General features: G+C 33.1%; 1 protein-coding gene across 1 annotated transcript in view; it reads right to left on the bottom strand.

Moving 5' to 3' along the window:
* LOC107448923 (neprilysin-2) overlaps nucleotides 1–12,522 on the bottom strand; it is a 43,963-nt gene extending 31,441 nt beyond the window's left edge. Inside the window, exons 1-5 of the mRNA XM_087159630.1 lie at nucleotides 12,206–12,522; nucleotides 10,570–10,694; nucleotides 7,261–7,359; nucleotides 6,193–6,354; nucleotides 5,228–5,311 (exon numbers count right to left, since the gene is read on the bottom strand). Of these exons, the coding sequence (XP_087015756.1) occupies nucleotides 5,228–5,311; nucleotides 6,193–6,354; nucleotides 7,261–7,359; nucleotides 10,570–10,694; nucleotides 12,206–12,258 (523 nt within the window). The 5' untranslated portion in view covers nucleotides 12,259–12,522. The remainder of the gene's footprint in view (nucleotides 1–5,227; nucleotides 5,312–6,192; nucleotides 6,355–7,260; nucleotides 7,360–10,569; nucleotides 10,695–12,205) is intronic.
* Between the last annotated feature and the right edge of the window lie 256 nt (nucleotides 12,523–12,778).

Here is a 12,778-nt window from a genome sequence, read left to right as displayed (position 1 = left end):
ATTTAAAAACTTTTAGATTCAGGTCATAAAGGTAGTGTGCTTACATTGCTTAGACTGCAACATTCAATAAAATGGTGGTTTATTGCTTTAAATCAATGCCTTCCAACCGTTTTTATCGCCGCTGACAGGTCAACACTTGATAGTATCCCTCTGAGGGAGGGGCGGATGTTGATTGTTTATATTTTAGATAGTTTTGATTTAATAATTTTAAAGTAATTGTATTTAAACATTCTCTCAAAACAAAATGCAGTTACATTCGCTGTATTGGTGTGACTTTAGGTGATGTCACTTGACTCACTGTTAACCCCTTGTCTATAGAAAGTCGCACAAACCCGAGAGAATTACACCACAGAAAATAAAATTAAAGTATTTTTATGCTCTTATGGTGATCTGGAACCATTTCATTTTAGGACAGGGACTAGTCTAGAGCTCAGGAGTTTGGGTTTACAGCTTTAAATGAACTACATGTTCATATCCAATTAATATTAATTATTATAAAGATAAAATTTATAACGCTCATAGGTGCCTCCTCCCCTCTATATGAAACAAAACTACAACTGAATTTTCCAAACTCTGAGAAGGATTGATTTTCATGCAAACTACGCGAGAAGAAAAGGGTAGATATGATTTCAATTTATGCTTATTACAAGCACTCTTATTACAAACAAATATTACAATTTTGTATTTTGTAATTATGAAAAACAGTCTAATTGTTAATAAGAAAATCTGTTAGATAATCGGAATTAAATTTGTACTAAAATATGAAATCCAAAAAAAGTAGCATGAATTTTTTTTCTCCATTCAAAAATTTAACAATAATTGATTTTGTAAATTAAGGAAATTTCAATCATGAATATCTGTTCTTCTTAGATCTAAATAACACGGCTCACTTCGCAACAATAATTTGAAAAATTATTGTTTAAAAGTGAGCCGTGTTTGGCAGATTTTGCCTTTAACGCAGAAGAAAACACCCGTGTATGGTTCTGAATTTCGCAACCATAAATTATTAAAAAGCTAAATATAATAATTTTACTTATTTTGACAATAATTAAAAAAAGTTTGTGAAAAGTATGTTTAATAAAAATTCTATGACGATGGGTAAACAAGCAACGCTATCACTCGATCACGTGAAGTTGTAGTCGTAATTATCTGAGTAATATTCAAATGCTGAAACTGACAAACGTGTTCTCATTTTTGCTTTTGTGTTCCTAGTCTGAAACCAGGGCTAAAGAGAATAGAAGGGCTGGTTCACTCCTTTGAAGTATCTCTCGCCGCGCCGATCCTCCGACGTCACTCTAGTGACGTCACTTTGGCGCAAAGTTCGCACTTTTATTTCAAGAACGGAGCGTTTGGCCTTACTAGCTCTAACTAATATTGGATCATTTCTTTTTGCGAGATATTCTAAGACATTTGTTATTTTCTATAATTACTTTCCTCAGTTTTTGCAGTGAATTTACAAGAATTTAAAACTGTTATCGAAATGCCAGTTTGCGCGATTGCAACTTGCAAAAATTCTGATACAAGAACAAAAGGAAAAAGTATAATTTTTCGCGTGTTCCCTAAAGTAAATGAACAACTATGTAAAGAATGGATTCCGAAATGACACAGTTAATATAAAACAGCAAAACGTTTATTTTGTCGTAAAGAACTTTTATAAAAATTCATTTTCTAAATAGAAACCGCCTCGTTACTTCATAAAGAAAGGCAGGTGAAAAGAATTAAAAAAATGGATAAAGTCAAAGAAAATTAAAATGTAAGTAAAAAGCATAAATAAAATATATAGTATATAGTTGAAATTCTCCTAATTTCATAACATCTATATTATATAAAACGCTAATACGTACGTATGTATGTATCAATAAAACCGATGATATTTCTTTTCTCGCGCTGGCAACAGTTTTCATTTTTAATTAATTGGATTCGTCGCGCAAGAGCACGTAGTGAGCATCATATGGCTAATCCATGTTATATAAAGCGCTAATACGTTTTAATTGATAGGCTTCGGCGCGCAAGAGCACATAGTGAGCATCATATGTCTATCTATCTCCGATTGTCACCGAGAAAAAAACGGTTGGTTGGTTATGAGTACTGAAATAGTTCCTTTTCATTGGCAGAAATGAGAAGTGTTATGCTATTGCTATTTTATTTTGAATTGAGCGCTTTACTATTCCACGTTTTGTTATATTATTAGTTATGAGTTGAATGCAGTTTTAATATTTCATTTTTATTTTAAGTTAAATTTCATGAATCTTAATAACCTACGTACGGATTATAACAATCTCCGAAGAAGAGAGAGCCGCTTCTAATGAAACTAGAACGACGAGCACGACGTTCTAATGAAACTCCAGAAGAGCAATATCAACGGAGAACAATTAGAAATGCTACAGAACGAGCACGGCGTTCTAATGAAACTCCAGAAGAGCAATATCAACGGAGAACAATTAGAAATGCTACAGAACGAGCACGACGTTCTAATGAAACTCCAGAAGAGCAATATCAACGGAGAACAATTAGAAATGCTACAGAACGAGCACGGCGTTCTAATGAAACTCCAGAAGAGCAATATCAACGGAGAACAATTAGAAATGCTACAGAACGAGCACGATGTTCTAATGAAACTCCAGAAGAGCAATATCAACGGAGAACAATTAGAAATGCTACAAAACGAGCACGACGTTCTAATGAAACTCCAGAAGAGCAATATCAACGGAGAACAATTAGAAATGCTACAGAACGAGCACGGCGTTCTAATGAAACTCCAGAAGAGCAATATCAACGGAGAACAATTAGAAATGCTACAGAACGAGCACGATGTTCTAATGAAACTCCAGAAGAGCAATATCAACGGAGAACAATTAGAAATGCTACAGAACGAGCACGACGTTCTAATGAAACTCCAGAAGAGCAATATCAACGGAGAACAATTAGAAATGCTACAGAACGAGCACGATGTTCTAATGAAACTCCAGAAGAGCAATATCAACGGAGAACAATTAGAAATGCTACAGAACGAGCACGACGTTCTAATGAAACTCCAGAAGAGCAATATCAACGGAGAACAATTAGAAATGCTACAGAACGAGCACGATGTTCTAATGAAACAACTGTTGAACAACATCAACGGAGATTGGCCAGGAATGCTGCCGAAAGTTTTCGGAACTTCAGTGTTCAAAAAAGTATACAAAAGCTAGACGTTAAGAACGTATCCAATGAGCGAGTAAAGCGAGCCGGATTCGAATCTCGGCAATAGCTGTTCGATATGAATTTCTCATCCGGCTTGCAACGACCACAATGCTGACGTGAAATATCCTAAGTGGTAGACGGAACATGGGTTACAGTCCCCTTGCCATCAGGCTAACCGTGGGAGGTTCTCGTGGTCTTCCTCTCCATGTAACGCATATGCAGATTAGTTTCATCAAAAAGTCCTCCACGAAGGCAAAATTTCTCCCAATACTTGATCCAGGAGTTCCCTTGTCTTCTGGATTGGGTTCAAAATTGCAAATCTACGTAAGTGAACATTAGTTGTCATAAACTCAAAAGTTACGTCGGCTGTTCAACGACGGTAATAAAACAAAATATAAAATCTAATATGCAAATGAAGAAAGAGTTTTGCGCTCCTAGTTACTTTTCGAGCCGGCCAGGTGGTCGAGTTGTTAGCGTGCCTGACTGCGAAGCCAATGGCTGTGTATTCGAATCCCGCTCTGGGCATGAATGCTTCTCTCTATGTGTTGTCCTCTGTTGTGTGTGACGTGTGAATGTGGCCCACCCTATGAACGGGTGTTTGTGACAGTGTGGCGTGGGTAATGTTGCTTGCCTCCGTGACTTAGGTTCACAGGTGCCCACTAGGTAACGTTAAAGGAGCAACACACCCGGCAAATTCCGAGGTGATGAACGAAAGTTCAGTACCTGGCGTTATTGAAAGAAAAAAGTTATTCTTTGAAATAACAGTCGTTTTGTACTTCTTTTTACTTTCACATCAAACTTCGATTTTAAAATTAATGAGATGACACGTCACTGAAATATTATCGAAAGACCACTGGTGGCCTATTAGCTACGAGTTGCAGATCCTTACCTTAGTTGGACTAATATCATAAAGGATTCCACGGGAGTCGCAGTGGCTAAGGGAATAGAGAGTTCGCCTCCCAAAAGGTGCAAAGGTTCGAATCCCACCGGTGGTTGGTTGATACGAATTCTATTCCCGGCTCGTACCGACCGCAGTATAAAAATATCCTCAGTGGTAGACAGTCATAGGTTTGAATCATCAATCATGGGTTAGAATCCTCTTGCCGTCGTATTAACCGTGAGAGATTTTGGTAGTTTTTCTCTTCACATAACACGTCCCGCAGTGGACTGATCGTTAAGACACGGTTCCCAGCAGATCACCGAAGTCAAGCATCACTGACTGCGGTCAGTGTGCGGGTGGGTGACCACTTGGATCAGTCTGCGTAGGGACCGAGGGTGTGCGGTATTGGTCCTCGTTAAACTGTGCTACCGTAAAGTGCTCGACTTCGCGTGCAGGTCGTTGGGCTACCGAAGCGGAGGAGCCATCCCCTCTGCAGAGGATCAAAATTGTGATGGCATGTCTTCGGATCATCCTCCGGGATGTTTCCCAGACCGTCGCCAATAGCCCATTGTGCAGCTCTAGTGCGACGTAAATTAACAACAACAACATCTTCACATAACACAAATGGGGGTTACTTACACAGAATAGTCCTCCACAAAGACTAGTTTGTCCCAATACTGTATAAAGTTATTTTGTCTACTGGATTGAGTTCAAAATTACAAGACTATGGAGTTGAACATTGATGGTCGTAAACTCAGAATTAGGTCGGCTGTTCAGCGCCGGTTATAAAACGAGTGCACGGAGCACACAGATAAAATTAGCAAATTTAAATTTTGTACGAATTATAAGGTAAATATCTCAGAAATTTGAACTGCATTTATGTTAAATAGAATGAGGAAATATTTTTAATATTGTTCTAGATATAATAGGCATATTTGCAATTTTTGTTAACATTTTATGAATATCAAATGCTATTTTGAATCATATTTTATATTATTTTGAAAATTATTGAAGAAATTTATTGCCATCAAAGGTTCTTATGTTAATCAGAATACCATCTAATAATAATTATTAGGTAAAAAGAAATTAAAATAGCTTTATAGATATATCTTAACATGGGATCATAGTGTTACTTTATCTGCAAAATAATTCGTATGAACGTACCTAAATCCAGGCATGAATTATACATATCTTTTACCATTTTTATCGATTTTGGTTCAGATTCATCTGATGGTTTTTGTAGCAAACCTGAAATTTATATGAAATTAAACCATTATATATAATTCATACTGATATTATTTCAAAGTTCATACCATTATTGTGACATAACATAAAACAATGTTTAACTTTACAGACATATCAAATATCTCACTCGCAAAGGAAAATTTTTATTTTCTATATTTCATTTTCAATTATTTATTTCATTTCAAATGCTTATTTCATTTCAATTTATAATCAAATGAAATTAACATATTTATGTATGACGGGAGACGCGCATTTGCTTTTTAATGAGCAATTTTGATCGTGAATTGATATTAAAATTATGATATAAATTTCGAATATATTTGAAGGACTTGGAGATATAATTAGGGATAATTATAAGCCATAGTTTTCAAAAAGAAGATATTTTTACATTTATTTTGCATTTTTCGAGTAAAGCAAATAAAAATTTGTTGACTCAACGTTAAAATATTGGGAGTTAGAAAAGAATTTTGATTTAAAATTAGCTTGCTTTGAAAGTTATATTCCTTCTTCTAATAATTAAGGTTTTAATTTTCTGTAAGAGAGAATTAACGCTTTGAATTTCTTAAGAATACTTATCTTACAAGTTTTTCTCTTCAGAAAGAAAGGAAGAGAACCATCAAATGGAGAATGAACCTCAATAAGGAGAACCATTTAATTGATTTTCCCCTCTTAATCGTGTAATTAAGAGATAACCTTGAGACACTTTTAGATAATCCTTACTATAAAATTTTGGAATACACAGACAAACTTCAACATTAGTAAAATGCAATAAAGAGTTTAAATCTTTACCCTGCCTGATTCTTGAGTGCCTGTAGACTTGACTATGTACAATGAATCATAAATAATTATTAAAAGTACTTAAAAAAAAGCGACCCAAAACAAACCTTTAAGCTGGAGATGTAATATATCTTGGACTTGTTGAAACACTGATATCATGGCTTTATCATCGGGAATAGAATGTTTGTTTATCCAACCACCGCATGCAAATTTGTAGAAATTATCACATGGATTAACTTTCTCGTCTAAGATTTGTATGATTTCTTCAGCTGTAAAAAAATCAGTGTTAAAATTTTAACACGCATGTAAAAATTGATTTCATGAAGTAATAATCAAATGCAAGTTATAAGCTTTTTGAACAAACATCTTCTTTTTAGTAGCTTATTAAAGCTGCAAATTATATAAACCACAGATTTGTTCTTGGATTTATAAGACCTCAAATGTTTTAGCATCTTCAGTTTCTGAAGCAACTACTATAGTTGAAAGTATCACACGCATCAAGTTGTTGTTGTTGTTGCCAATCCTTCGAGATCCAGCACCAGCTAGATGACAGGTGGTTGCAAGGTTAAGTTTTTAAATTCTAGATTCATAGAAGCAAGAATATGATTGAGAGCAGCAGGATTGATTTTGCATATGGTACATGTAGGGAAGACCTAGTTCCCAGACTCAAAGGTCATACATTTCATGCTTCCGCTAATGAGTCGCGAGGCAGCAAGTATCAAGAAAGAAGAATAAATACGATTTTTTCTTTGAGTTGACGTAAAATTAAGTAATATTAAAAACACGTGTTTCATCCTCAACACGCGAGTTAGATTTCCGTAAAATTACTATAGAACCCGAAATTGCTCTCTCTGCCCTCAAATGGATCATATATTATACGCATATAAAATTTTGAAAATAAAAGACGAAAAATTAAAGGGTAGTCTTAAAATTTCAAATCAAATTCAAAATTCTATGATTTAAGTCAAAGATGTGATAAGTTATTCCGGAAGAAACAACAGCTAAAAAATTACGAAAAATAAACAACATTCTTTTTTTAAGTGATTAAATTAAAATGATTGTAGATAAAATAGATTTAATCGAAATAAATTAACCTTTTCGTCAAGTATCAAAACATCTAGACCGACTGAGTAGTCTTAAGTGTAGTTTAAGTGTAATACTGAAACTTTCATTACCTGTTCTCACACAACCGGGTGTTGTACATATAGCTTCTTCATTTGCCTCCTGCACAAATCTTGGAGAATTTAAGGGTACAAACCTGGTTTGTATTGTATCTGCAAGAAATCATTAGGCATTTTATCAATTCTAATATGAATAGGTTTACAAAAATGTACTATATTGTACCGTATGAGTTCCCTAAAGCGAAATGGAGTTTTGTTTAAGAACTTTTTGCACAATTAAAATTATATAGTATATCGGAATAAAAATTCTTTCGTTTATTCATTGTTTTTAAAGTTTAATCAACTAGACCAAATTACTGACAAATAACTTAGATCGTATAAAACATAAAATTAATAGCAAATTCTAATCTAAAGGAATGTAATTATTTTGAGAAATAAAAAATATAATTCAATAACATAAAATAGCCTTGTCTTTTTTTTAAAAAAAGTGATTTTTTTGCTCTTACTTAAATTTTAAATTTGTTAAAAATAAAACTATCGATTTAGTTCTGTATGGTCACAAAATAATGAAATGTGTTTCCACTTTGATTCGCATGATTTTCCGCATGATTTTTTCCTTTAGTTCCCAAGAGTGGTTTTGAGGTAAGTACTGTGCAAAACATTTTAGTGTGCTTAAAAATGGTAACAACTACTTTACACCAATGTGGTGCTCAACCAAGTGTTCCACAACACCAAGAATGCTCTTTTTTACATTACTTGGCTTAAAGTAGCCGTCACCATTTTTTCTTTGTATTCAGTAGCTATCTATTCAGTATCTATCAGCTATCTATTCAGTAGCCTAGTATTAAGTGTATCTTATCTTACTGTAATTTATAATTACAGTAAGATAAGATACACTTAAGAGTTAAATAAAGTTATTTTTACGTTGCAAAAAGTAAGAATCAATAGTTTAGAAAGCATAGATACACTAATTCTTAAAACAAAATTAGTTGGTATACAAAACTTAGGCATATTACAGAAAGAATATAAAGGCTAATTCGAAATAGGTTTAACAGAACTGTAGCAAATAAAAATTATGCATGACAAAATTGTTTAATAGATTTTCTCAGAGATTTGAAAATTAAAATATAGATATCCTTATTACACAACTAAAAATACATGTTCTTACGGCGATCTTTTATTTTGGTTTTATTTTACTGTTTTATCATCTAATATGAATAGGTTATCATCTAATATGAATTTATTGAATAGCCAACCCAAGATTCAATTTCCTACTACCAATGTTTTACTCCGTAGCCTTGTAATTTTGAACCCGATTCAAGAGACAAGAAAACTCCTAAATAAAGTATAGGGAGAAAGTTTCCTTCGTTGAAGACTTTTTTGATGGAACTAACTCGCATTTGCGTTACATGGAGAAGAAAGCCAAGAAAACCTCTCGTGAGCCGGACTGCAAGGGGACTCTAATTCATGATCGGTCTACCACCGAGGACATTTTACGTCACACTGTGGTCGGTACGAGCCAAGTGCGGTATCGACCAGCAATGGTTGGGATTTGAACCTTGGTCACCTTCTTGGCAGACGAGCACTCTATTCCTGAAACAACGCGACTCTTTTATTTTAATTGATGCATAGCTGCGTCAAAGACTTTTTCTAACTCGCGCTAGCATGCATTCTAATGTAAACAATCTACAGATGATATTCAAACCTCGCCAACGGTTTCGGAGGAGAAAATAATTCAATTGTTTCTTCTCTTAATGTTTCGGGTTGTTCAACATCAAAGTGGGAGAGATATTACCCCTCAGTTTTTGCAGAGACACAATTCTATGAACCACAATTATCCATAATCCACATTAAATTTTATAGGTTACAAATAAAATAGCTGTTAAGAAATTTATTTAGCCCAGCAAGAATAACTAACTTGTTACTTTTTTTGTTTATGTTTTTTGCGAAGAAAAGCTAAGCAAACTAAAATGTATAAATTTGCTTATTACTTGATTTAATGGTCTAGAAAATTTCGTTTTTTTCTCTATAAATAAAAAAAAAAAATATTCAAGTGCATGTTTTTATGTTTTGTAGTGTCTGGTATCTAAAAATTATTTTGAAGCATTTTATGACTGATTATCATATTTAGTTCCAGACTGATATTGCCACTTTTGATTCATAACTAATATTAGATGCAGAGACATCTTCTCAAACTTGATTTCATTATTGAGTAGTTTTTAAATATCATATAATAGTCTACTAAAGCAAAATTTGTTTATTTTTTGCTGAAATTATTTTAAGGCGAATATTGCGTAACGGATAGCCCTGGTTGGCAAGGCGCTGGACTCCTGCTTGGCTTGTGAGAACGGGAGTTCGAATGCAGCTGGCAGAAGACCGTAAGTGTAGTAAATGGTGATAGGTGCGCTTTAAACCTGTTGGATCACATATTCCATAATACATCTCCATATTCCCATAATACATTATACCGCTGGAGGTACTGAATTGGAGATTGATCGTTGTCTGGGTCAGATCAAAACTACGATGAGTGGATGAATGAATGTATGAATGAATTTGTCTGCCTTATAAACGGGTGTGACGTATGAGTGTGGTAGAAGTCAAATTCTTGACCATAGATGACACCACATGGAAATAAGAACTATCGTACCCCTTGTCTTAAAGCCTACGACAGCAAAATCTGTTAGTTTTAGCATGGTGAATTTTTGCTTTTCGTTTGTATTCACATCAAGACAGAACTATATTGTTTAAAAAAAAACCTTGCGCATTTCTGATTTTTTTAAAAATATTTCACTACATATAAAAAAGATTACGTGTTTTCGGAAAAATTTGAGACTATTTGAAGACATATGTTAAAACTTAGTTCTGCCCTCAAATGTATTTTTGCCCTCAAAGAGCTTGAAAGTTTTAAGGACAATTAATGAAAGTCGAGGTCTGTCCTCAAGATTTGAGAACATCTGGTCACCTTCGTTACCTTAATATAACTCACGCCAAATAATAAGGGCAGCATATTTTCCTTATTAAATATTTTATCTAACGTTTATATATCAAATTTTGTTATTTTTTTCAATTTCTCTACGATATGAAACATACAATAGATGGTGGTTCTAAAATTTCTTCAATTTTTGCGATAGGCTGCTTGTTGGATCAAAAACTTTATTTCTGCTGTGTCGATCCTTTGTTTCAAAGTATTTCTTTTAAAAATTCCATTAGCTACATTTCAGAAATTAACAAAACTGACGTTAACAGTGCAAAATGACTGAAAAAGCAGTATTCTTCTACATCTTTAATAAGATACAACAATTTCATGCTTTGAAATAGTTTTAAAAAAGTAAAATTGTACTTTTTTTAATACTAAGAGCTTACCTATTTTTTTTCGGTAGTTGTGGCCAATGACAGCTGGTATTGTCAAAGTCATCAAAAGAGATGTTACTAGGAAAAAGTATAATGTTCTTCCTAATTTCATGTGATGATTCCCGCATATCGAGTTCCTGGAAAAAATGAAAAATCTCATACTTCTTTATGAATAAAGACAGCTTACTGTGGAATGTTTAAGTTTTAGATAGATCTCAAATACTTATATTTAAGAAAGTCAACTGTGGAGTGAATGAGTTTCTTTATCATTTGATTCATAAATTATATTCAAATTAATAATCTAATTTCGATATTTCAAATGTTTTAGTTTTTGTTGACTCATAATAATTCTCCCCAAAGTTCATACTGTCTCTTATAACTGATTCTCGTTTTAATGATGTTATAAGTTAAATTAAAATTTGAACGAAGTCGGTCAAATAGTTCTTGAGAAAAAATTTTTATATGCGACATTTTTGAAATTTTGAACTCATGAATTTTATTACTAAATCATTTTACCCCACAAGATCGTGATCACTTATACGTGATCATGTGATTCTCCTTTTATGGCTCAATCTTTCACAGATAAAACTAGCCTTTCTTATATTCCCAAGATCATACGGACGTGATCTTAGTACGGCACTCTCGTATAACATCTCTGATTAGTATGCAGACTGAACTCGGAGTATACGATCTGGGAAAGGGCTTTTTCTTCATTCTATAGGTCCTGATGTGGTTAAAATTTACTAGTTCAAAATGATGTGAGAATTTTTATGCCTTGCAATGCACAATAAAACTATTTCAGCTATTATTAAATAAAATAATAGCTAAATATAAATAATAATTAGAAATTTTTTTCCAGAAAATTATATTTGGGTGAAGTAAGTTTTGAAAAATGCACAAAGTGAAATTAGCATTAAGTGACCTAACTTTCAACTACTCACATGAATAAACAAATGGAATAATATTTTTCTGATTGTGACTACCTCCTAGATATTTTGATGGTTATTAATCTAGATTCATTAAAAAAGGGATATTTTTTTAAGTGTTTTTTGTGCCAGATGCCGTAATTCGACAGGCAAGTCGAAGATTAACCTTTTGAAGCCATAAAATTATTTTTTAGAGCAATAAAATACAACCAATAGAACTAAAGTTATTCAGGATGATATATTTTCCTTTGGCTGTACACATTATCATGCATGGTGAAGGAGTTTAATAAAGTAATGTTGTATGTGCAAGGTTAACGAAGTTTTGGTTGATCGCTCATCTCCATTTTAGACGTACTGATCATCTAATTGACACATTTAGCCACGAAACTAAAGTGAAATTGGATAGCGGCTTTGGAAAAAATGTAATAAATTCGTTGGCAGCTGTGACGATTTTTCTTTTGAACCTATTTCTAAGTTTTTGACATCACGTGTTGGCTTCAAGACGAGGCACGTTGGTGTTAGTTGCCCATAACACGATGGCCTTTTTCACATTACATATAGGATTCAAAACAAGATTTGCGTTTTCAGGCTTTTCAGTATATTATATAGAAAGAACTTAATATCAATCGTTTTAAGCCAAGAAATTAAAAATAACATTATGTTTGAAAATATAATCAATAATTAGGTATGGAATTAAATTCAAAAAAATTAAGCATACTTACATTCCGATAAATTTGGATGAATGAAACTGCTCTCTTGGCGAGGAACTAAACATATTTCGGTAGTTCGTATTTATATTCTTCTTATTTAAAAATAGAAAAAAAAATATGCAATCTGCACCGAAAATATATTTAAATGATATCGCATGTGCTACATATGAAATACCTGTCAGAACATTTTACCATACTACATGAGGTATTTGAGGTAAGTAAACTTGTACTGCATTGTTTTATTGTATTTTTTCAGATTGTCCGTAATCAAATATGGGTTAGATAATCAAATAAATGACAGATAATGAAAAGATACACGACATAACGACTGATAAAAGGATTCGACGCGAATTCAAGGATTATGAATGACGGTAGCGAATTGTTCCAAATTGTTATGGCAACATCATAACTTAAAGATAAAATATTTTTTTTCAATACAACATTTATTTATCATAAAACAAGTACATGCTTCCATTTAACTCGATTTCTAGAAAACAAAATGTGTGTAGCTTTAAACTAAACTACTGCATCAAATACTTTATGTTAAAATTGGTGATTAAAATTGAGTATTTATAACATTTTTCC

This window comes from Parasteatoda tepidariorum, chromosome 3, assembly GCF_982258835.1.
Source record: "Parasteatoda tepidariorum strain Cologne lab strain chromosome 3, Ptep-v5.0, whole genome shotgun sequence".
Taxonomy (NCBI): domain Eukaryota; kingdom Metazoa; phylum Arthropoda; class Arachnida; order Araneae; family Theridiidae; genus Parasteatoda; species Parasteatoda tepidariorum.
The sequence above is the reverse complement of the archived record's forward strand: the minus strand, read 5'-3'. Positions and strand labels throughout refer to the sequence as shown.